At 41.8% G+C, this 22,843-nt stretch overlaps 1 protein-coding gene across 4 annotated transcripts in view; it reads right to left on the bottom strand.

The window, feature by feature from the left end:
- The window catches only part of YAP1 (Yes1 associated transcriptional regulator), a 451,661-nt gene extending 429,963 nt beyond the window's left edge, over nucleotides 1-21,698 (bottom strand). For 2 of the 4 annotated variants that reach the window (XR_010025488.1, XR_010025487.1), the window contains exons 1-2: nucleotides 21,485-21,686; nucleotides 14,124-14,368 (exon numbers count right to left, since the gene is read on the bottom strand). Coding sequence is in view for 2 of the 4 variants with exons in the window: in XM_063127126.1 (XP_062983196.1) it covers nucleotides 14,124-14,368; nucleotides 21,485-21,589 (350 nt within the window). In the remaining 2 variants the exon portion in view is untranslated. Of the gene's footprint in view, nucleotides 1-14,123; nucleotides 14,369-21,484 lie in introns of all 4 variants that reach the window. The other 2 variants (XM_063127126.1, XM_063127125.1) reach the window with 1 other exon arrangement.
- Nucleotides 21,699-22,843: the final 1,145 nt, after the last annotated feature.

The raw sequence follows: 22,843 nt of genomic DNA on the forward strand, positions 1-22,843 counted from the left end.
AGAGATAGGAAAGTTGTTTTGCAAAACTGCACTTTCAGACCAGCGTTCCCAAAACCGATTTATTACAGCAAACTTGGGAATAGAGATTAAAGGAGAATCGTCTGTTTTATTTGTATCCAACAAGATTTTTTTCCCAACGCACATGCAGGATGTTTTATTTGTATCCAACAAGATTTTTTCCAACACGCATGCAGAACGTTAATTTTAAAATTATGAAGTAACTGCTGTGTGCTAGCTAGAGGTATTGAAGATGCAATGCCTCTAAATTAAGTTCTCAGTGTGTCAAAAGATCAGGCTGATTCAACCCTTACTCTTACTCTGACAAACGATGGGGGTAGCAGAACCACGCAGGAGAAAAGGGAGAACTTCTGTATCTCCAGGGAATACCCGCTATTTGCCTAGCGTGAATTGCCGCCCAAGTGACTGCTTCATATTGGAAACTGAAATACCAATCAGCTTCATTGCAACTGGAACACATTGCTCTCCAAGTTTCTTTCTTAGCATTCTTCCAGGGAGTTCAAGGAAAGGTTAGACAGAGCTCCCAGATGGCTTCCCATCCAGGCCTTGGGCATGTTTTTCCTCCCTCAACCTAGCCTACTACCTCACATGGGTGTTATGCAGTTGAAACACAGAATATTTGCCACACTAAGCTCCTTAGAGGAAAGGCGGGATGGATATTGGTCAGACAAGGAAGTTTATTTCTGAACAAAAGCAGGTAAGTAAGTGCCTTCTCACTCTGGGTCTAGGGTTGGGCAACTTGTGGCCCTCCATATGTTTTGTCAGCAACACCAACCAGCCCTAGCTAACATAGCTAATGGTGAAGACTGATGGGAGTTGTAGACCAAGACATCTGGAGTTACCCCACTCCTGGTCTAGGGTTAATAGGAGTGAGGAGATATGAAGAATGCTACATGATTTAAGCTCCTCACATATAGTATGCGTTTAAAATCTACATGAGCATTGTGAATCATTGCCATCATCAAGGCACAAAGTGGCAGAGTCAGAAGACAAAAACAGTTTATAGGCCATCTAGACTGGTAATCTGCTTCCTCACAATCCAGAACAATGTACAGAAAGCTAAAGCAACAGAACGAATTGCACTAGATACTGGGTTGGTTTGCATGACACAGCCCATCATGGGTTAATTTAAACTTGAGAAACTGCAGCGTGTGCCAGCAGCCATTGAACCAGGGGTTGTCATTTGGTACGAACCCCGCCACTGGGAGTAATTTGATGGTTAAGCATCCCTTGCATAACCCTACAACAGACTGAGGGGTGGGCAAAAGTTGTTTAGCCCTCAAATAACCCCTGTCAGCCGGGTTTGCATGACATGTCAAGCCATGGTTTGGGTTTGGTTGTTGTCCAAACCAGGTCATTTTCAACTACAGGGCAATGCAAAGTGAGGAAAAAATGCAACATACACCAACATTTGGTCCAAAATATTCATATTATGAAAAACGATGAGGTAAGACAAATTAACTACACGTATACCAAATTGGAGGTAAAATCCCAGCATTCCAAAAATCATATGCAATCTCTAAGAGGCCAATATACACATAAAAACAGGAACGATTTTAGTTTCCGAAAGGCAAAATTAATTCATTTCTTCAGGTGTTAGTGCAATTGCTGCCAAACTAAATGGTATTTGCACCACCAAGAATATTCCTAAAAACCAGATCAATGAGGATCTGGATGCCATTGTAATTCAAGTAACCCAGTAGTTAGTACTATTTTACAACAAAATGTCTAAAAAAATTTTTTTCTGATGCTCTCCTTTTTGCTACTTTTAAGGCTGAATGTACATGCACACAATGATTCTTCATTAGAAAGTATTATTTACAACGTGAACCACCCAGAGAGCTTTGGCTATTGGGTGATATAGAAATGCAATAAAATAAATAAAATATTGGGAAACATCTAAGAATCTCCGCTTAATGCAATATTAATGACGTAAGGTGCATGGTCAATGACTAGCAAATCATTGAAAAATATTTGCCAGTGGTCCGAGAGTGAGACATCAGTGTCTTGCGGATTATGAGAAGCATAACGATATGAAGTAGTAAAACAACGGAATTACGTAAATTAAGAAATCATGCAAATGTGTTTAATTTGCATAATTCACACAGGCTGCAAAATCAACATAGTCGTCTCTGATGTAGGAGAGCTTCCCATTTGTCCATCTATTCTAGCTCCATATTGCCCATTTTGACTGGCTGCTGCTTTTCAGGGATTAAGGCAGAGGTCTTTCCCATCACATGATATTTTTTTAATTGGCGATACCAAGCACTGCTCTACCACTGAGCTACGCCCCTCCAGTTATTTTCATTACAGAATCAGCTACTTTGTGGCAAAATTCTACTGTATAGTAAAGAGTACAAACTGCCGTCACTACACTCCTGTCCTTCTGCCTTTATTTTAGTAAGGTCTTGTGAAATAAACCATCTTGTTTTCTCAAGGGTCAATTATCTTGCATTTTGTCCTGAGCTGGCATAATGCATACGCTGAAGGTAGAACACACCTAACAACTTCAAAAAGGAGTCATAACTCCAGGGTTGTGTCAACACCCCAGGAGCACCCACAAATATCAATTGAAAATGTATCGCAAGTTCATTCAGGAAGCTATACAACAACTCAAAAATAAAATAGGAAGTTGTTGACAAACTCCTTGGAAGAATAGTTTCCTGCAGAGAAAGTTAACAACTTAAGACAGCTGGGGTGATCAGTAACCACTTCCTCAGCATGGAGCATGATTAACGAGTATTGCAAGAGAGACTGTGCAGGGATTAGATGCGTGAGCGTATGAATACAAGCCATCTGATTTGCTTTTGCTCTAGAAAATAAGCAAAAGCACACCTGGAAAAAAAGCCTTCCCCTTTAAGATACAGGTCTGCAAATCATCATCTGCTGCTAATTAAAGCTTGCTTTTTGCCTTAAAGGATGAAGCTGAGCCCCCACTTCATAGTTCACTGCAATGTCAACTTACAGCTGGCTAACAGGAAGCATTTCGAAAGAAACACAGATGTCTCTGTTCGTTTTGCTGTTTGCATGGTGTGCAAGTCCGTTTAAAGAAACACACCATCTCCCAATGACTGGCCACTAGAGGCGCAAACCAAAGAGGATCATGCCATGGCAAGCCCAGCCAAAATTAAGGGGAGCTCAGTGGGGCAACATTTGATGGATTGCATTCTTAGCTATCAAATAGGCTTCCACTTGCGATAACAAGCCTTTGTTCACCACCCTGCATTTAATTATATTGCAGTAAGACAACAAAAGCTTGCAGTTCTCAAAAAGGTTCAACACTGCGAAAGTCAAAGCTGTTCTAGGCTCCTTAAATAAGCTCAGGAAGGATTGGGTTTGTCAACAAAAAGCACCAGTGCTTTATCCTTCCTATCCCATCTCATCTGAACTACAACTTTTCACTTCTCTCCCATCTGTGGGATATACAAACTTTCTATATCAACCTATGAGAAAGATGCAAAAGAGACAGGTATTATGGGGTATTACTTGTTTGTAATCCATGCAGGGAATATTGGTTGTTCGGTGGATTAAAAATAAAATAAAATAAAGAAAGAATTGTGGAGAGACAGGAAGTAAGGTGATTCCTGTTAAAACTGCAACACCCAGAGGTAGCTCTCAAAATGAAAAGTGGGTTGTACACCTGGCATTAGTCGCTAATCAAGAAAGATCCAAGAGGAAAGGTGAGTGAGAGGAGTTCACACAAGCAGGTAACATGTCCCCAAAGGATGACTTTGGGAAAGCAGAAAGCTTTGGTACTTCAAGCCCTCCCACCACAACAAAGCAACACAAGGACTGAGAAATGCAGCTTTCCATTCTGAACTTCGTTTCCTGGTCCAAATAAGGAACATGAAGACACTTGTACCTCTTCTAGTAACTGCCTGGTCCTGCCCTACCTTTGAAGAACCCTATTACAAAAGACAAATCTGTTCATCAGAGGTAAAATATCAAACCCACAAACCAATAGCTGCCTTGGGAAGGCTGCCAATTTGAGCAGAGAAACGGAAGGAGGAGCAGTTTAATTCATTTCCTTTCCAATTCATACCTCTACACTTCTTCTCTACACAGAGGGGAAAGAGATATAAGTATCCTAGAGGGAGAAAAGCAGCTGGAGGCCATTTTTAAAAACAGCTGGTAGTTATTGCATTTGTCTCAAGTCACAGGAGTACTGCCATGCCCAGATTCACAGTCTTGCTTATCACTGGATGAGTTAATGAATTATTTAACTCATGTGATATTAACTGAATGTGGTATTAACTGAATTAATATCTAAAATTATAACTAATTAAGTATTTAGTTAACAAATGTTCTGAACTAGGAACCAACCAAACATGAACGAATAGTTATTCTATAATCTATAGAAATCGATATATTTGATTATCCTATAGACTATAGAAGTTCAATAAACTGAAATACACCTATCATTCATTAAATGTCTTCGGAATTGTTACAGAATTAAGCTACAATCTGCTAAGATGTTCTCCTGGACATTCAACATTAAAATAAATGACTACCATGGATGTTTTGCAACATTTCGTTTCATTTCAATTATGTGTACATAAGAGAACAAGTGGATTGAGCGGTTCATATAAAGGAAAATGGTATTAGCATACACAGTTCTTATGCATTTAAGAAATTACTTGCACTCAGAATTTGGTGGGCTCAAATCAAATCATTACTTAAATGAGTTTTCATGAACTATTGATTCAACAGGTTTTAATCAACTTAAACCTCGCATTGACACGGATTATACATTTAAGATTATATTGTCATCTGCTTTTATATTAAACTCAAAAGTTTAAAAATTGTTCATGACCTCAACACACTCTTAGTTGTGCAATTACTACATACAGTTGTTTCTTATTCCTAAGCTTTATTAAAACCTTCAACTATCATCATGGGACTAAATACAAAAATACCATTAATATTTTGTCTCTTAATAGAGAATGTCATATAAAATGTTTAATTTTTTTTAAGAAACACACCTAACCTATTACACTATTATTTTTCCTCTTAGTTTTCCTCCAAGGACCACAGAATAGTCAACAATACTTGGAAGCCGTATAGATGGACTTAAAAAGAAGAAAAGTGCAGATTTCAATTCAGAACTTTGGGAAGAGCCATAAATAACTGATTTATTCCTATAACAATTAAAAGGTAACTGTTTACAACTAACAGCCTTTAGGTACCCAGGAACATAATCAAACCTCTAGTCATGCAGCCTTCCCTTGATGACCAGGCATGGTTCACTTAGCATTTTCCTTCTTTTAAAAATCTATTTTAATGTGTTTTTATTTTATCTTGTATATCGCTCTGAAATTTTAAATGGGGAGGGGCATGAGCCCCCACCTCCTTGCCCCTCTCTTCCCCTTAGCATTGGCATGTCTGTCCTGATTAGTTTAAATCTGATCTTGGTTTCATATGCTGGTTAGTAAGCAGAGTTTCCCAGTTTGGATGTAACAAGAAACTGTGGTTTAAACTATCTAAAAATATAACCGAATCTGGCAAACAAGTGTAAGAATGGGGAAAACCATGTGTGTATATAGGACTGACACCTGTTTTTATAAATCTGGTTTATAAGCCCAAATTTGTTACATGTGAACTGGACCTATATCTACTTAGGCAGTAATTATAAAATTAAGGATTTCTGCTTGGCTCTCTGTATACTTACAAAGATACTAAGCAAGATCACTTATATGAAGATTAAGCGCCGAGAATTTTCCAAAAGTAACGGCTAGTACTTCCTGGGATGAACAGGGTTACTCAGAGGTACAGAAAATAGATGCCAAAGCAATTTAGTTGACAGTTTAAATATTTACAGTTTTCACAATAAATTACGCTTTATCTATTTTCATTTGAATGCTTGGTATTGTGGCAATTTTTCCTCACGCTTTAGTCTTCTTCTCAAAAAGAACATTGATTATAGTCTGTTTAATAAGGGGTCATGGATTACATTTTAAGAGACTGTGTGTAGGCTTTAACATGAGTTCATTTTCATTACTCTCATTTTAAACCACATTATTACGACTCTTAATATTCTTGAAATTTGAAGTCTAAAATCAATTTTATCCAACTTGCTTGGACTTAAAATGCTGTAGCTGGAAAGAGAACTGCAGAGCTATTTCTAGGAAGGAAAAGGCTTTTGCAAATAATGGAGGTTCTGTCACTTGTGTATTAGTCCATGAGCTGTCACTGTTTACCAAGAGCAAGAAAGCAAATAGCTAATTGCACTGGTGTTCTTGATTTCAATTAGGACGCAAGATGACAATGTTTATGTACATCCTACTTTCCTTCCAAGATGGAACTCAAGGCAGCATACAGAGGGTTCCCAGAAAGTCTCCAGGTATTGACAAGACCTAGCCCAGCTTATTTTGAGCAAGATGACCTCGCGTGCTTTCAAGACCTTGCCCCAGGTCCCAAACTACCAAGGATTGGTAAGTTACAGCCAGATTCTAATTATGCAAATGTTACCTGTGTGCAGTGCAGATCATCCTCATTATTTAGGATGCTTCACTTGAAAACAGTAAATACTCCCCAAGCTAACCACTCATTTGCTGATACGGCAAGTTTTTGAAAACACAAGTGAACAGTAATTGTTTACCCCTGCATTAATTTCAGCAATAGCGTACTTCACTTCTGGATAGCTTGCGCTACCATGGCAAATGGTAAATGATCTAAACCTTTTTCTTCGGTTTGATCCCAGGCTGGCAGGTAAATTAAATTGTTCAGCACCAGCTGAGCCATTTTGCGCCGAACACTGGAGCATAATTTAATCAGTTATTTCTTTAGTTCAGTAAGCGCCCTCTGCCCATGCTTCCCAGTAACTGGTGTACATAGGCTTACTGCCTCTGATACTGGAAGTAGCATATAGCCATTAGGACTAGTAGCCATTGATAACCTTATCTTCTCTGATTTGTCCAATCCCCTTTTAAAGCCATCCAAATTGCTGGCCATCACTACATCTCATGGAAGTGAATTTGACAGTCTAACTATGCACTGTGTGAAGAAGTACTTTCTTTTAACTGTCCTGAATCTCCCACCAATCAGCTTCATGGGATGACCAAGGGTTCTAGTATTATTAGAGGGAGAAAAATGTCTCCCGAAGAACTGAAGGCTGGGCAGGAACCTACAACACATGCGCAGTAGCACTGGGGGAGGGGTTCCCGCCCAAAAAGTTTTCCTCAGCTGTTGAAGTACCCAATGCGAGGCGGCTCCGCGCAGGTGCAGAGCCCATACGTGTGATGCATAGAGACCATGAAGAAGGATATCTCCCTACCCACTTTCTCCACACCATGCATAATGGCAGAACTAGCTACACTTATTCCTGAACTGTTGGCATTCTTTTGAAACAGTCTATAGGAAATAGTGAATCACTGCTGGATCTCCCAGCAGTTGTTTAATACCAAACTACCATTGGCCAAATCTTAATCTTACATCAGTTGGAAGAGTAAACCAATGGTAAACTGCCACTGTAAGTGCACCCAGAATTAAGTTGCAACTAAAGAGGGATAAAATCATAATAACTTAAAACTCCTATATAATAAACTATTTGCCTGCTTGCTCTAGCTAAGTAGCCTTTTTTCCAGTCAATGCCCCTCCAACATGAAAAGAGTCATACCTGCATCTGACACAGTATTGTGCTGCTTCTGACACTGTGCTTCACTGAGCAAGCTCCACACACACTTTTCTTTCACTTTCTCCAGCATTAAGGAAAGAGAAATAAAAGACAACTATGCACACACAGTCCTACCATAGCACTATACGATGTTAAAGAACATTTGAGTTGGTGGCAGGTGATTGGGAACAGTTCTCACAGTCCCAAACTGGGATTGGCATTGGGGCAAATCTATTGGCTGGGTGGGGGGGGGGGGAGAGAGAGGAGGGAGAAAAAGGGGAGGGGGGAAGGAGGAGAAAGTAAAAGAAGCCCCAAACCAGAATACTTAAGGGGCTGATTTTACAACTTCAAAGCCTTGCGACAGTTTAATGTGAAGAAAGTCAATTTTTCAGCACAGGCATAAGAATATAAACATCTTCCATAGAAGAGACATGAGAATACCATCACTTGTATGTCTGGGGTTGAAAAGAAAAACAAATCCTACTATTGTAAGATGACTTCATACATTTATTTTTTCGAGAAACAAATCTTACAAAACAAGTTAGCCTTACCAGTTAGGTAACCCAGGTTACAAAGTAATAAGAAATAATTTTACAAAAATAGTGAGACTGGTAAATCTCCACAACATACACAGAATCTATACAGGAGAGTCAACAATGTTCTTCAGGCCTAAGCAGAACTTTCAGAAGTCCTCAGATTCACCTAAACCACTGCAGCACCCAAGGAAAAGCAGAAAGAAAAACAACTTATTAAGCTGTTTAAAATCTCCCCAGATCAGCATGTGACCCAGCAGGGAGAGGTTCAAAAAAAGTACAGCCTTTATTTTTCTTCCTAACAACCTGGTTTGTTTCTACTCTTTTTTCCCTTCAAGACACATCCTTCACAGCTAGCAGCTCTTTCAATCATTTACTTTGGATGTCTGCTTGAGAACAAATGATCTTGCTCATGCAGATGAGTTTGCCAGACTTGTGTGTACTTTCCAGTCTCAGGCTCTTTATTGTTCTTACTGAAACCTGACCCTTTGAAATAGATACCAAAAAAGGCCCCCCAAAAGAGAGAAAGAACCCCACCAAAAAAAACCCCCACCCCACCCTCTTGCAGGGGCAGAAAAGACTTTTCTGTAGCAATAATAAAACCGTCGAAAATCTGGCCACGATCCAATGCTTCCTTCTGTTTTCACCAAAATGAGCACAGTTTTTTAAAAAACAGCTATAAATAAAAAGGCTCATTTTTCCTTTCTTTATGGAGAAATTCATATTGTTTAAAAGAAGCAAGCTGATTATTTATTTATATAGCACCATCAATGTACATGGTCTAATAGACAGCTGGCAAATCATGTATACTTGATCTGATTTAGATATGAAGACTCTAACACTAAATGCACTTGGGATGGGAAATGAGACCCACTAAAATCACATGAGCATAGGAAGCTGCCTTAGATAAAGTAAGTCCATTGGTCTACCTATCTCCGTATTGTCCACATTAAGTGGCAGCAGCTTTCCAGGGTTTCAGACAGGGGTCTTTCCCATTCCTACGAGGAGATGCCAGATAATGTACCTGGGACCTTCTGCATGAAAAGCATGTACTGCGCTACGATCCCTGCCCATGGATCCTACACACTGATATTTCATTTATACTCCACCTTCCTGCCCAACAGGGTTCCAAGGCAGGTGACAATAAGAAAGAATTCACACACAAAAACATTTTAAAAGACTGTGACCCTGTTCAGATGACATGCTAAGCCATGGTGGTTAAGCATTTTGAGCTAAGCATTACAGCTTAGAGTGTCATGTGAACCATTCCTAACCATGATGGCTACATAATCCTGGTTTAAACACACTCCCTAACTATTTGCTGCAGAAGCAAAGCTATTTGCTGCAAAACCATGGCTTAGCGTGTTGTCTGAACAGGCCCAATGATGACTGATGAAGGCTTGGGGGGGGATGCTGCTGTAAGATGCTCACTGTAAGATGTCCATGTGATCCTAAACAAATGTCTGGCATTAACAGATGTGCACAAGCTATATCCAGGAACCTACGTACTTTTTGCACCTACTTATTCTTTTTCAAATACTACCTGGTTATTTCTATACTGCATACTTAGATGTTTGAAATACTATGCATTCTTTACAACCAGTCTGTAAAGCAAACCAGTATTATTCCCATATTATGAGACGAGAGATAGTGGTGTACTAGGGATCTCCGCCCTCATAGCTCATTTTCTTAACCACTATGCTATACTCTGAGCTGGATTGGATGTCAAAATAAACCATGGTTTATCATGATGGAAACGAACTACAGCAAGCTTCAGGCTCATACGTTTCTTCTTCCCATTCTTCCTTTGGAGATCAGAAGCTCTCGCTTCTATGGGTTTTCTTAAAAACCACATTTAACCACGTTGTCCAAACTCAACAAATCTTAGTTAATCTTAATGATGGTTTTACATGAAATAAGCCAACTTCAAAGCATTGGCAATGAAGTGATGCCCAAACTGGCCCACAGTCCTTTTAAAGCTGGGGTTTTTGGAAATAGTTTACAGTTCAACACAAGGATATGCTCAAAAAGCTGAGTGCACACACACACTACCACTTTCATGTGCTACACTAACCTGATTGGATTATAAAAACTGAGTGCTGGCCAGCAGTGAAGTGGGCTTTCTAAAAAATGTTAAATTGGAAAGTTTTCTGGGATTAGGATAATTTCCATAGGGTTGTTTTTATCATATAATTTCCAGATTTATAAAATTCTGGTGCCCTGACAGATCTCAATCAGCATGTTTACTAAATACAAGTATAACTAAACATAGCTTTAAAAAATAATACTCCATGTTAATTTTTTATCCCAACACACCACAAGTATTTGACCTGAAATATTTGAGGGGGGAAATTAAAGCACACTTAATGTGATTTAAATCTTATATAATGTAGATTTTTTAATTGAAATACTTGTAAAATTTTTGAGACAACAGCATGTACTTCCCCAACATTGCTTAAATTAAAAACAAAACAAAAAAAGGTACTGAAAACAGTTGACACACTAATTTTAACAACCCAAAGAACTGTACTTGAAATGCTGAGTTCAATTCTCTTCCACTAAGATTGCTGGAGCACCTTCAGTTTCGCTGTCACTAGTTATTAGTTCCATTTCACTTTGAGACATATATGTATTTCAATTACATATATGAATTCTCTCACATACTTGCTAGGGATAATCATCTGAAAAACATTAATTACAACTTTGAACTGCCAAGCTTACCTAATATTGTATTTGAAATTGCTATACATTCACTTTTACTAACGAACTTATGAAGTGGAAAATTTTATGCACCACATCACTGTTGCCCAGTGAAATTTAGGAGCACTTAAGTCTCTTTGAAATTGATGGGACATAAGATGTAATCCTAAGGGATGCACCATGGCTACTTGTAAGCCTCTGAACTCAGAGACTCTGAAGTATCCTATTTTAGCTAGACAGGAGATTTCACCTGTCTAGTAGAGGCTTAAGGGAGGGGGAGAGAAGGTGGACAGGGACAGGAGAAGATGGCTTGTATTCCCACTTCCCCAGTCTCCTCCCCTTCCCCAGAACGCCCCCTTTCCCCTCTTATGAGCTCATGTTTGGGAGCTCGTAACAACAGCCAGCGCAGTTCTGTCCACACTGGCTGCGAGGGGGTGGTGAGCGCTGTTTCTTGGCTCCAAACTCAGAGCCCTGACTCTGAGCTTGGATCCAGGAAACCAAACTATTCCATGTCCACCAGACGTTGTGTAGGGGATATAGTATTGCTCCCTTAAATGTCTGTAACATCCTATGGATTTCAGCCATTGTTAGGCTACATGGTAGGCAAGGAACACATATGAATTTTCATTACAACAAATAAAATCATTAGTCCATCAACGCCATTCCCTGCTCTGACTGGTAGCAGCTCTCTAGGATCTTAGGTAGAGATCATTCCCATTAGTTGCTACTTAATTCTATTAACTGGAGATGTCCAGGATTGAACCTGAGACTTTTATATGCAAAACATATGCTGTACCACTGAAATAGGTCCTATCACCAAATGCAATAAACTGAATAGCCCTGTTTTGTTTATGTTTGTTTTGCTAAGTTTTCTGAACAGCCCAATGTTATTTCAATTTTATTTCGAAGTTTGCATTCATAGCTAGCCATGTTCGCTGCTGATTAAGCTAGTTTAAACCAGTTGAGAACGCACCCAAACGGCTGTTAGTTATAGCAGGACAGACTGGTTGCATTGAACACTTCTACCAGAGAACAATTTCCCTGAAGTAAAAATGCTTAGCCTGGATGATACAAATAACAACACAAGCATACATAGACACAGTGTTGCATAATGGTTAGAGCTGGATTTGGACTGGGGAGAATAGGGTTTAAATCCCCATTTCCTGTGATGCTCACTGGAACACCTTGACTCAGTCACCTTCTCTCCCTGGGCAGGCTTGCCCAACCTGCATGTGCTGATCACATGCCACCTAATTTCCATAATTGCCCTCACTGAGTGCAGGTTGTCATGACAAAGGAACATGGCAAGGGTGGATGGTGTGGGCAGCTTACAAACTACCCTGCAACCATAAAGCAAGCCATGGTTTCTGGGTGGTTTGTAAGATATGCCTGCAACCCACCCTTGCCGGGTTCAGATGACGTGCAAACCTGTTCTCTCTCACATACCCTCAGGGGTGTTGTGAAAATAAAATGGGTGGGGTGTTAGAGAAACAATATAACACCAACAACATTTAGAAAACCCTACTTATTTCGTCCCAAGCCACCCTCAGACACAGGGCTAGTTTGCACGGAATGGCAAGCCACTGTGGGTTGTTTTAGGGTTGTATGTGGTTCTTTAATCATGCCAACAGCCCACCCTGGCTGGGTTTTCACAACACAACAAGCTGTGATGTACTCCACTGCAGCTTCAATTTTAAAGAAGTTGGCTGGTCCACAACAACAATCCATGCAGGTAAACTAACATTTGCTCATCATTTGTCTTAAACAAGCAGATACACGAAATATTGCCTACCATAAATTCAAAACAGTAGGCAACGGTCTATTGGAGTGCTTTCCCTGCAGACTGACATATGGAAGAGCCAATTATCTCTGTCCTAAATGGAAATTCTTTCATTGACAGTTTCCTACAAGTTTAGAAAACTCAACAGCATAAAAGGAAAAGGCTCTCCAATGCATTGTGTCTTTCAGCTAGCGTAAGCAAACATTTGTCTAAAGTGGGAGAGGGGAAGGAGTGTAATATTAATTCTACTACACCCACAAAGAATGATACATATGATAAGAACAAGGAGGGTTTTTATCATTGAGGGGTCAGTTAAGACCGGAGCATCTACACATGCATGCCTCCCTCCATGAATGTTGCATAGAAAAGTGGCTTCAACTGCTATATGAAAACATAGAAGTTTCTGCACCTGACAGAGTTTTCACTCACGATGACCATTCCAAGTACACTTTAACCAACACAGAACAGTCTGCTGGAGCTGATGACTAACCATAGCGTTATATTGAGCTTTGAGACTGCATATTCTCTCCCCATCTCTTCTATAGTTTTGCATTACATCTGACTAAAACCGACCTTGGTTAAGAGTATTCCTTAAACTTCAGTTCAGCTTTCTACTTTACAGCCCACTCCCCAAACCATGTTTAGCTGTTCTAGTTGCAGTGGCCAACAGTTTGGGCAGATTAGACCTTCCCAGTCTTTGCTTATTGCATTAGTCATGTCAGATGATAGTGCCTCACCTAGATGGATTGTTTGTGCCCAACAAATTAATGGAACTTTCAGGACCAGACATCTTTGAGGTCTCATTCAATCCTATTATTTTATAGGTATAGAAGATCTAGGCATACACTCTTGTTGGCATCTAAACAATCATAGCTTAAAAATGTTCCTACAATTTATGATTGTAGAGAGAAATTTAAAATGCAGTGGTAAAAATGCTAGGGAGCAGAAACAGCGAATCTGCTCCCTAAATCATGATTCCCCCTGCCCCAGCTTTCGTATTCCTAAAATTGTATAAATATATGAAATTGCCTTACACAGCCTAACACCCCTAGTACTGTCTGGCTCTGTGCAAGGTAAGGAATAGTGATGCTCCAAGATTTTAGGCAGATTGTCTTCCCCACCCTGCTACCCAAGATCCTATTTAACAGAGATTAAACTAGGATTAAACTAGGGAGCTTCTGATTACAAAACATGTGCTCAACAACTGAGCTACAATTCCATATAACATCAAGAGCTTCAAATACTATGAGTGAGTTAATCAGTGATATGCATTCAACTTATACCATTATCTGCAAGTTGATCCATTGGCTGACAGTAATTTTCAACATGATCTGCATTGTTGAACAAGGACAATATCAAAGACACAGGTTTGACAAGAAATAGTTAAGCACAAGGTATAAACTTCACCAGAATTGTTTTTTAAAGCCCAAAGATTTGTCGTCACCACCATCACCTCCCCATTATTTGTAATTTTACTTACTTCAGAAAATATCTCTGGCCAGATGGTGTCTTTGCCATCTCCCAACCTGGTGGCAGGGGCACATCATCAGGGATTTCAAAAGATGACTGACGGAGATGTTGAGAAGAAGGTGCAGCTCCAGGAACTACACCGGAAGGGGTAAGTGCTCCTGGAGAAACCGTTCCCAACTGCAGCGAGGCTGGAGAGGAGTGAGCACGGACATGCTGAGGAGTCAGGGCTCCTGCCGTCCCTGCGTCTGTGCTGGCCTGTAGAGAATTAAGCAATTCCTTAAGTCTATGACTTAGCGAGAAATCCATTATATTAGCCGCATGCTAAATAATCACCTCTCTTCAACTTGAATCATTTGACAACCTGAGCATAGGATCCGAGGACAAATTAACGCATAGGGCAATCAGTGCTGCTCCCACAACTAGAGCAGCAGCAAAAGCTAATGTTGAAATGGGCATCCCATTGACAAAGTAAGAATTTAATAGTAGTTAATACGTGGTGTGGGTGTTTTTTTTTCATGTCCATGATTGTATACAGGATTGGAATTTGCCTAGTCATTTTTGAAAAAAACTTTTACATTTTTATTGAGTGAGAATAGATTGTTGTGCGCATGAGGATCCTACAAGTTTCCAGGCAGGCTGCATTTCTTTCCAGTACCAAGTACTGGTTCTGTCTCCTTCCTCCTCCTCCCCCAGTGCTTTCCCTTCCTTTGTCCCACATCTTTATCAAGGACTTCAGAGACAGCTGTGAAAGCTATTTAAATAGTATTACAAAACGGGACAAACGAGGTCCACATTGCAAACTGTAATACATGTCTGGGTTTGCTAAAATGTGTTCCAGATGACAAAAGATTTGAGGAGGGAGGAAAAGAAAGCAAGGCATGATTTAAAGCAGGGCAGGGCAATTCACTGTTCTTCAGAATAACTTTCCTCCTATTACTGTATCTCTGAAGCAGAACTTACAAATACTGCCATTTTAGAATATAGCTGGAAATGTGATTCCCCACACCCCTTTCACGACATAATGTCTTTCTACTGTAAATTGTACAGGAATGGTTTTCCTGAACTGCCAGAACCTCAAAAATATTTATCTATAGAAGTGTATTGAACTATCTTTTTCCAATGCGACCTTTGAATGGATGTTCTAAAGGCAATAAAGAAAAACCCTTCAACAGCTGCACAAGAGGTCTTGGAAGAATCCTCTTCCCTATTTTAAAGCTGGGGGGGGAAGTCAGTCACCACGCTAAACTTTATCCAACAGTTCCTTTCTGTCAATGGATTGTCCATTAGCTCTGCTAATGGAAGAGATGGAAGAATTTTTTTACCTATTACCCCTTCCCTGTACCACTTTCCACACTGTTCAGGGTGGGTGGGTCTCCTAACCCTCTGGAACAGATGGGGAGGGTTGCAGTGGGAAGTGGTGAAAATGATCTTTCCTCCTCTTCAGATAGTGGAGCCCTCTGTAGGATCAAAAGCTCTTCTATGAACGGATCAGCACAAATAGATTCCCATTAAATTAATGAGCACAACAGATCTTTTTCATACTTAACCACAATCCAGATTGCAGCAATTATATCTATGTTTCTAAGTAGCCACTTGCCTCCTATAGGAAGCTCATGGTTACTACTGATAGCCTGACAAAATCTGGAAAGTTTTCCAAAGAGCCAGTTCTTTTAGGGCAAAAATTATATACACAGGCATCATCATCACCATCACCATCATTATCATAATAGCAAGCAAGCGAGAAGTGGAAGAACAATACCTTGTGTTCATGTCATAATCTTTTATAAACTGCCCAGAGAGCTTCGGCTATGGGGAGGTATAGAAATGTAATAAATAATAATAAATAAGAACTAGACTAACTGGATGGGGGAAGAATGATTAACTGACTATTTGTTCAAGTCCAAAGGTGCTCAAAACTATACAGAATGATGATTTTTTCCTAATGTTGGAGACTCAACTTTCTAGCTTCTATCCATTTATCTTTTTTACTTTCTACTTTTACCATTCCGTATCAAGGGGCATGGCAGTGCAGTGCAACAGTATACTCCATAACTACTGCAAGGTGGAAAAGTCAAGAAATAGAAGATTCACCACTTTCAATTATCATAGGAGAGAATGACTGGAATGTAGCAAATTATGATAACAACAAGCAAAATTCCCAGGTACAGTTAAATGTATATCACAGCCTTCCCTCATTCTGGTGCCACCCAGACATTTTGGACAACAACACTCAGCATTCCTGATCATTGACCAAAGATAGTATCAGGACTAGGCGTAGGCTGTGCATAGCCGTACTTGGATCTGGACCTAGAGCATATGGACCTAGGTCAATGGCTGGAGTGTCCCCTAGGTAAATGAGTGTAGCTTGGGAAAATGCAGCCTGGACTGCAGCAGGTGGAAAAACACTGCTGCAATAAGTAGGCCAGGGCCCCAGTATTTCTACCAGGCCTGATCCAGACATTTCCTACTGAATCACAGGGGCTGATGTTGCACATCTCCTATTCCCTTCTGCACCAGAAGCCACTTCCAAAGCCCAAGAACACACAATCCATAGTCATTTATTGTGGTCTCACCCTCAGTCTACAAAGGTTCAGTTAACAGCCACCCAACCAACGCCAAGTCCTTTGAGAGGAACACAAGTAATCCTCACCTAGCTTTAATGTTTAAAAATACTACTGTTCACAAATATTAATACACACCCACCCATACAAGAGCTTTTGTTCTTTTTACAGTGTATATGCATGAAAGCTTTAAGACCCATGGCATATACAGTTCAGTAGTATATTCAGAATATGTATACCATTTAGGCAAGTATTTTAGCCTTTCGTATGATCCTTGAGGTTTTAGGTGGTTTCTGGACATAGCTAATAACGTTTCTTCCAGATTGGAACTACATGGAAAGTATGTGATAAGCCTGTACTAGGTTAAAGTTCAAAAGAGGCAAAGCAATAGTCTCTGCTCACACCTCTAAACTTCAAGACTAGTCTTTTCCCATTTTATATATGTCGAGTGAATTAATGCTTGGATTGAGAGCTTGTGGCAACAAGGTTCAAGGTTTTTTGTTGTTGTTTGTTTTTTAAAGCCACACACAAACCCACACACAGCCAAACCCCTCTTAAGGAGATGTGTAATAATAGAAAAACTGACATAATTGATCATAGAAATATCAGAAGCAGTTACAGAATAGCCACTAGCTTCTGCTTGCGGCATAGATGACATGACAATAGCTTCTAATGAAAAACTCATTTAACTACGTGCACTTTTTACATGAAGTCTTCTTAGTAGAAAGCAGCAACTCCAGAAAACAGTTGACTCTCACCTAAGCATTCACTTTCCATCTTATCTGTACCAAGATTTAAATGGCCATCTACAAGCTTAACTTATTTAGGATCTGGTGGCCCCAATTCAGAGGGTCTTATTCTATTCTTGTTTACGGTTTGTAAGGCTGTAGCCCCACTACCTGGATTCAAGCTTAAGAGACTGCAAACAATCCACATTGCAGATGGTATCCAAATGCAAAGAGCACAGCAACAATACACAAGGCAATAACCAAGTTCTGGCATCAAGAAGATGCATTGTATATGCGGTGGAATATTTGTATGCGCGGTGGAATATCTAACAATCTAGTATTGTTAACGCAAAAGTTTGGAAGTTCTTGGCGTCACCCAACATGCCCCCAGCTCAAAGATTAACCAAGAGTAATTGTGGGATCAAAGTTATTTTGCTCTTCTGAATAATCAATTCCCAATATAGTCAATTTAAGGCAATTATAGGCCTTAAACCCCCCATCCAGCAAATACAAGAACTCTGCTACATAACAGCTAAGCATCAGATTTTCCACAAGTTTGGGAGGAGGGGAAGGGGAGGAACTTCAGGAAGGCTAAAGTCCCCCCTCTCCCCTGAGATTAAACTTCACTACAGAGAGTAGGTAAGAAAGAGTAGGAATTGCCACAAACAACTCAAGAAGATGATGGAATGGAGTAAAGCAGGGTGGGGAATCTGTGACCCTCCAGATACTGCTGGCCTGCAACTCCCATTAGTCTCAGCCAGTGTAGTCAATGGTGAGGGATGATGGAAGTTACAGTCCAACAACATCTGGAGGGCCACACTTTCCCCACCCCTGGAGCAGCCTCTCCCATCATGATAGCATGATAGGGATTAAAAAGCAGCTCTAAGGAAGGGAGAAATGGGAACACCACCGCTGCTATTTTCACCTTCTCCATACAAATACCCAGGGGGGAAATCCCACACACAAGACAGAGGCTCAGTACAGACATGTTGTTTAGAACTCCACAGTGGAGTTTTTACACCACCGTTGAGAAATATATTGTCTGGTAGGAAAACTCCAAGCAATGGTGGAGGGTTTTTTTTTAATTGGGAGAACATTTCATGCAGAATATCTACACTGTGCAGAGGAGAGTTCCTGCACAACCATTGTGTTGCATGTTGTGTGGAGGGCTCTGTGGAGTTTTCCATTGCATTGACTTTTTCCACTGGCTACGAAGTTCCCTCGCAAGAGAGGCGAAAGGAGCAAGTGCCGCTCTAGGAAAGCCACAGCAATTTTTTTTTTGCAGCAATGGCTGATGGGATACCATCGGGAGGACTGGGGGAAGAGAGGGCGGAGGAACTGTCAAACGTCATGATGGATTTTGCTGAACTCCATGGTAGCCCACAGTCACACAAGGGTGGAGTTAGAACATGCTATGTGGGGAGTACCCCCTAGGAACTCAACCTTTGAGTGGAGTTTTTATTATTATTATTTATTTATATAGTGCCATCAATGTACATGTATTGATTAACGTGTTGTCTGAACTGAGCCAGAGTCAAGGTGGAAAAGAGGAAAGCTGACCTGAAAGAGTCCATCCAGGGATTTATGAGGGAAAGAAATGAAATCAGAGGAAAGGTCAACTTCCTCACTGCAAAAGTCAAAATGGAAGAAAATGAAGGGACAGCTCTGCTACTGAAAGAGGCCTAGAACAGGAATTTTGATAGGATGGATGCAGTTTCCTCATAATAAAGAGCTCTGGAATAAAAGTGGAAGTAAAATAAAGAAGATGAATCTACACTGGGATATGATGCTGAGGAGACGGAAAACCATGCCACATGGACCAGAAAAACAGTGGAGATGGTAGGGAGCAGGAAAAAAAACAGAATGAAAAGATGCCACCACTGTTCCTACAAAGATGAAGGGGAAATTTATTTTTCACCCTTTGAAGCCAGAAACCTAGGAAAGGAAGTAAGTTTAAGCCCTGTTGAATAGCCAGAATCCCACTAGTGTAGGAGAACTTTCCTGTCTTGCTCATCATAGCTCTAAGCCTGATCCTTTCCTACTTGAAACGTAAGGACTGTCAGCAATGGCACCCCACCACCACTGCATGCTCACAAAAACCATGGAGAGACAGCGGGGAGGGGGATGAAGAAAGCAGCTGCTTTCTCCACAGTGAAAATCAGAAGCAAGAGAAAAAGATCAAGCCACCCACACAACCACCAAGGCCAGCCATAGATTCAAGGGGAAGGGGGTAAAAGATATATTTTGTCCTCCAGAGGCCAAGGAAAAAGACAGAAATTTAGGATTCCATCTTCAACAAATAAGTAGCAGGGTTGGAAGAAAGCAAGGTTTTCCCTACCTCCCCCTCTGCACCCAGAGTGTCAAGCTACAACTGAGGAGATCCAAGTTCAAATTCCTACAGCCATAATGTTCACTGGGTGACCCCAAGCTAGTCACTCTCAGAATAGCAAACTTCACTAACTTGATGTGGTGATGAAATGGGATGGGGCATGTACACCATCTTGATCTCCTTAAAGTGTTTTTTTTTAAGTATTTGCCACAACAAATCACAGACTTCTGGCAATCTTGGGACAAATCACTCTCACCTTCCCTGTAAAACTGGGGGGGGGGGGGGGAATGAGTATGTTTTGGACTATAACTCCCTTAAGCATTAGCCAGCAAGGGCCAAGGGTTAGGAATGCTGGGAGCTGTAGTCCAAAACATCTGGAGGGTACCAGGTTGCCCACCCCAATGGGGAAAAAAGGACTGGAAAGTGCTTTGCATGTTAAGAAGCAGAAGCATCATTTTAGCTTTTACTCTCTGTGTAGGCAATTTCCCAACACACAAAGCAGATATAGGTGAGTCTTTAAGTGAAAGATACACAGGATCAAGCTACCTAGAAGTCACACCCTCTGACCTGGAAACCCTTTTCCTCCAGGCTCAGGGCAGCTTCTCCCACAGCATTTATTGCACACCTATGTAGGAAACACGCGCACACACACACACCCCAACCATTTATGCAGTGCACAAGTGAGTGTCCATTTTGCCACACATATGTGTCTATTTAACCGTGTGACTATTTAACCATATGTGTGACACCTTCCAAGCATGTACACATGTGTGACACCTTCCAAATGTGTAACCCTGCATGCCACAAACACACACACACTCCAAGCGCAAGAGAAATTTGATGTGCGAAGTCATAAGGGATGGATTGGAAGGGTTGAGGGCCAAGTTATTCTAAACTGAAAAGAAGCCTAAGAATATGTAACTACGCACATTTGCCCATAATCCCTTCCTTGCCTCTGGTTTTCCTTTCCTTTCACCCTGACCCCAAACCGAGTTGTCTCCCCTCTACAGACATTTATATTTATATTAAAGGTTCTCAGGCAAATATCTGTCTTTTCTTACTCATGCCACCCTGTATCATACAATAATGGTAATAATAATAATAATCAATAAGAATAAATTATTATATTAATAACTAGATAAAATGAGGCAACAACAACAACACTGTTATTGTACACAACCTCAGAAAAGCTATATATCTCACCAACTTGGAAACTTGAACGTCGTGTGTCCCAGCACACCACACACACACCCAAAACTCAGCTCAAACTTTTGCTAATAATACAAAGTGTCTACTCTCCCCCTTAGCCCATAAGGCAAGGGAAGAAGCAGCCCTTGCTGCCGGGAGGCAGTACCACTGAAATAGATGGGACTTACTCCTGAGTAGACATTGCTAGGACTGGGCTGAAAGGAATATTACTCCCAGCCCCCCCCCACTTTAAAATACACATGGGTCTTGTGTGTGTTTTAATGCAGATTTTATAATATACCGCCTTTCCACAGAATGTTCAAAGGCGGTCAACTAAAGTTTTTTTTCCTCTTCCAAAATAGGTATTGGGACTCATGGGGGAGGGGGGAATGATGTGGTGATAAAATGGGGAGGGGGGGAAACAGGTACACCATCTTGAGCCCCCTCAGGGTGTTACTATTTATAACACCTATTTATTCACCCCTTCTCCACAGTTTCCCTCAGGGGCGCCCCCTAAAGGCTCCCCTGCCACCCACCTCCTTCTTCCCTCCTTCATCCCCCTCACCTGGCGGGAGTGGGCCTTGGGCTCCGGCGGCTTGAAGAAAGAGTCGGGCAGCTTGCGGAGCCTCATGGGGAGTGTGTGGGGCACGTTGGCGCCCTTGGGGTTCATGACGGCGTTGAAGAGGGCCTCCAAGTCGGTCTCGGAGTCGCCCCGGACATGGACGATTTGGTGGCCGGCCGGGGGCGGCCCAGACACCGCGCCGCCGGGCTGCTGAGGGGGCTGCCCCGAAGGCGGCTGCCCCGACGGCTGCTGAGGTAGCGACGGAGGCTGCTGCTGCTGGGTCTGCCCGGCGGCGTCCATGGCTGGCTCCCCTCCCTGCTTCAGCCGCTTCTCTTAAGCAACAGCTCCGGGCTCTCCGTCCTGCATGCCCCGCTGCGACTCGCCTCCTCGCTCCGCTCGCGTGTCTTCCCTCCACCGGACAATCACTTGCAGCTCCCCTGCCTGCCCTTGAAGCCGGCCCGTGTCGGGGTAGGCGGGAGAAGATCGATACGGGTATAGATAGAAATAAAAATCGATACGGCAAAGTTAAGTCGCGCACAAACACTCCCAAACAAAAGTTCTGGGATGCGCCCGCCCGAGCCAACTCCGCCCAGCGCGAGCCCGCCCGCACCGAATCCGACGGGACTTAATTCAGCCCAGCCGGCGCTGGGATCCTCCTCCTGCTGCTCCTCCCCTTCTCGCGCCCGACCGTACTGAATTTAAAAACAAGGGCCGGAGACGAGCTTTTCCACGCGTGCGCTCCCAATCCACCTCCATTTCTTACCCCCTCTCCTCTCAACAGGTACGACCGCGTCCACGCCGCCTCCAGTTGTTTCCGAATGACTTTTTCTAATTTCCTGCACCCGCCCGCGTAATAGTCGCAGGTGCTAATGTTCGAGAACCATTTGTTTTACCGTCCTCTCCCCCACCCCACCCCATCCGAAAAAAAAAAAGTTTTCCAACCCTCCCACAGAGGCGAAGAGGGGAAGCTGGGACTATTTTCCCTTCCTCAGCCACACCAAAAAAGAAATGGAAACAAGACCCCTTCGTACCCGGCTTCAAATACCCACGGGGGAAACGGGGGTGGGTGGAGGAGAGAGAAGGGAAACACTTCATTCCCTCAGGCCATGCAAGCGATGGCTGAACGTAGTAGGACCTCCTCTCACTTCCTATAGAGGCTGGAGAAAAGTTCCCAACGGGGGAGCGGGTGGGGGCGGGTAATAGGAACAGAATGGGAAACAACCAGTGATTAGCGAGTCGTCCGAACTCAGCCAATGTCTACTGTCCCCACTACAGTGGCCTGGTTCAGACAACATGCTAAACCATGCTGCTTAACCACAAAATGGATAACAGAATGCATTGCATTCTATTAACCATTTTGTG

Source organism: Elgaria multicarinata, chromosome 5, assembly GCF_023053635.1.
Source record: "Elgaria multicarinata webbii isolate HBS135686 ecotype San Diego chromosome 5, rElgMul1.1.pri, whole genome shotgun sequence".
NCBI lineage: Eukaryota > Metazoa > Chordata > Lepidosauria > Squamata > Anguidae > Elgaria > Elgaria multicarinata.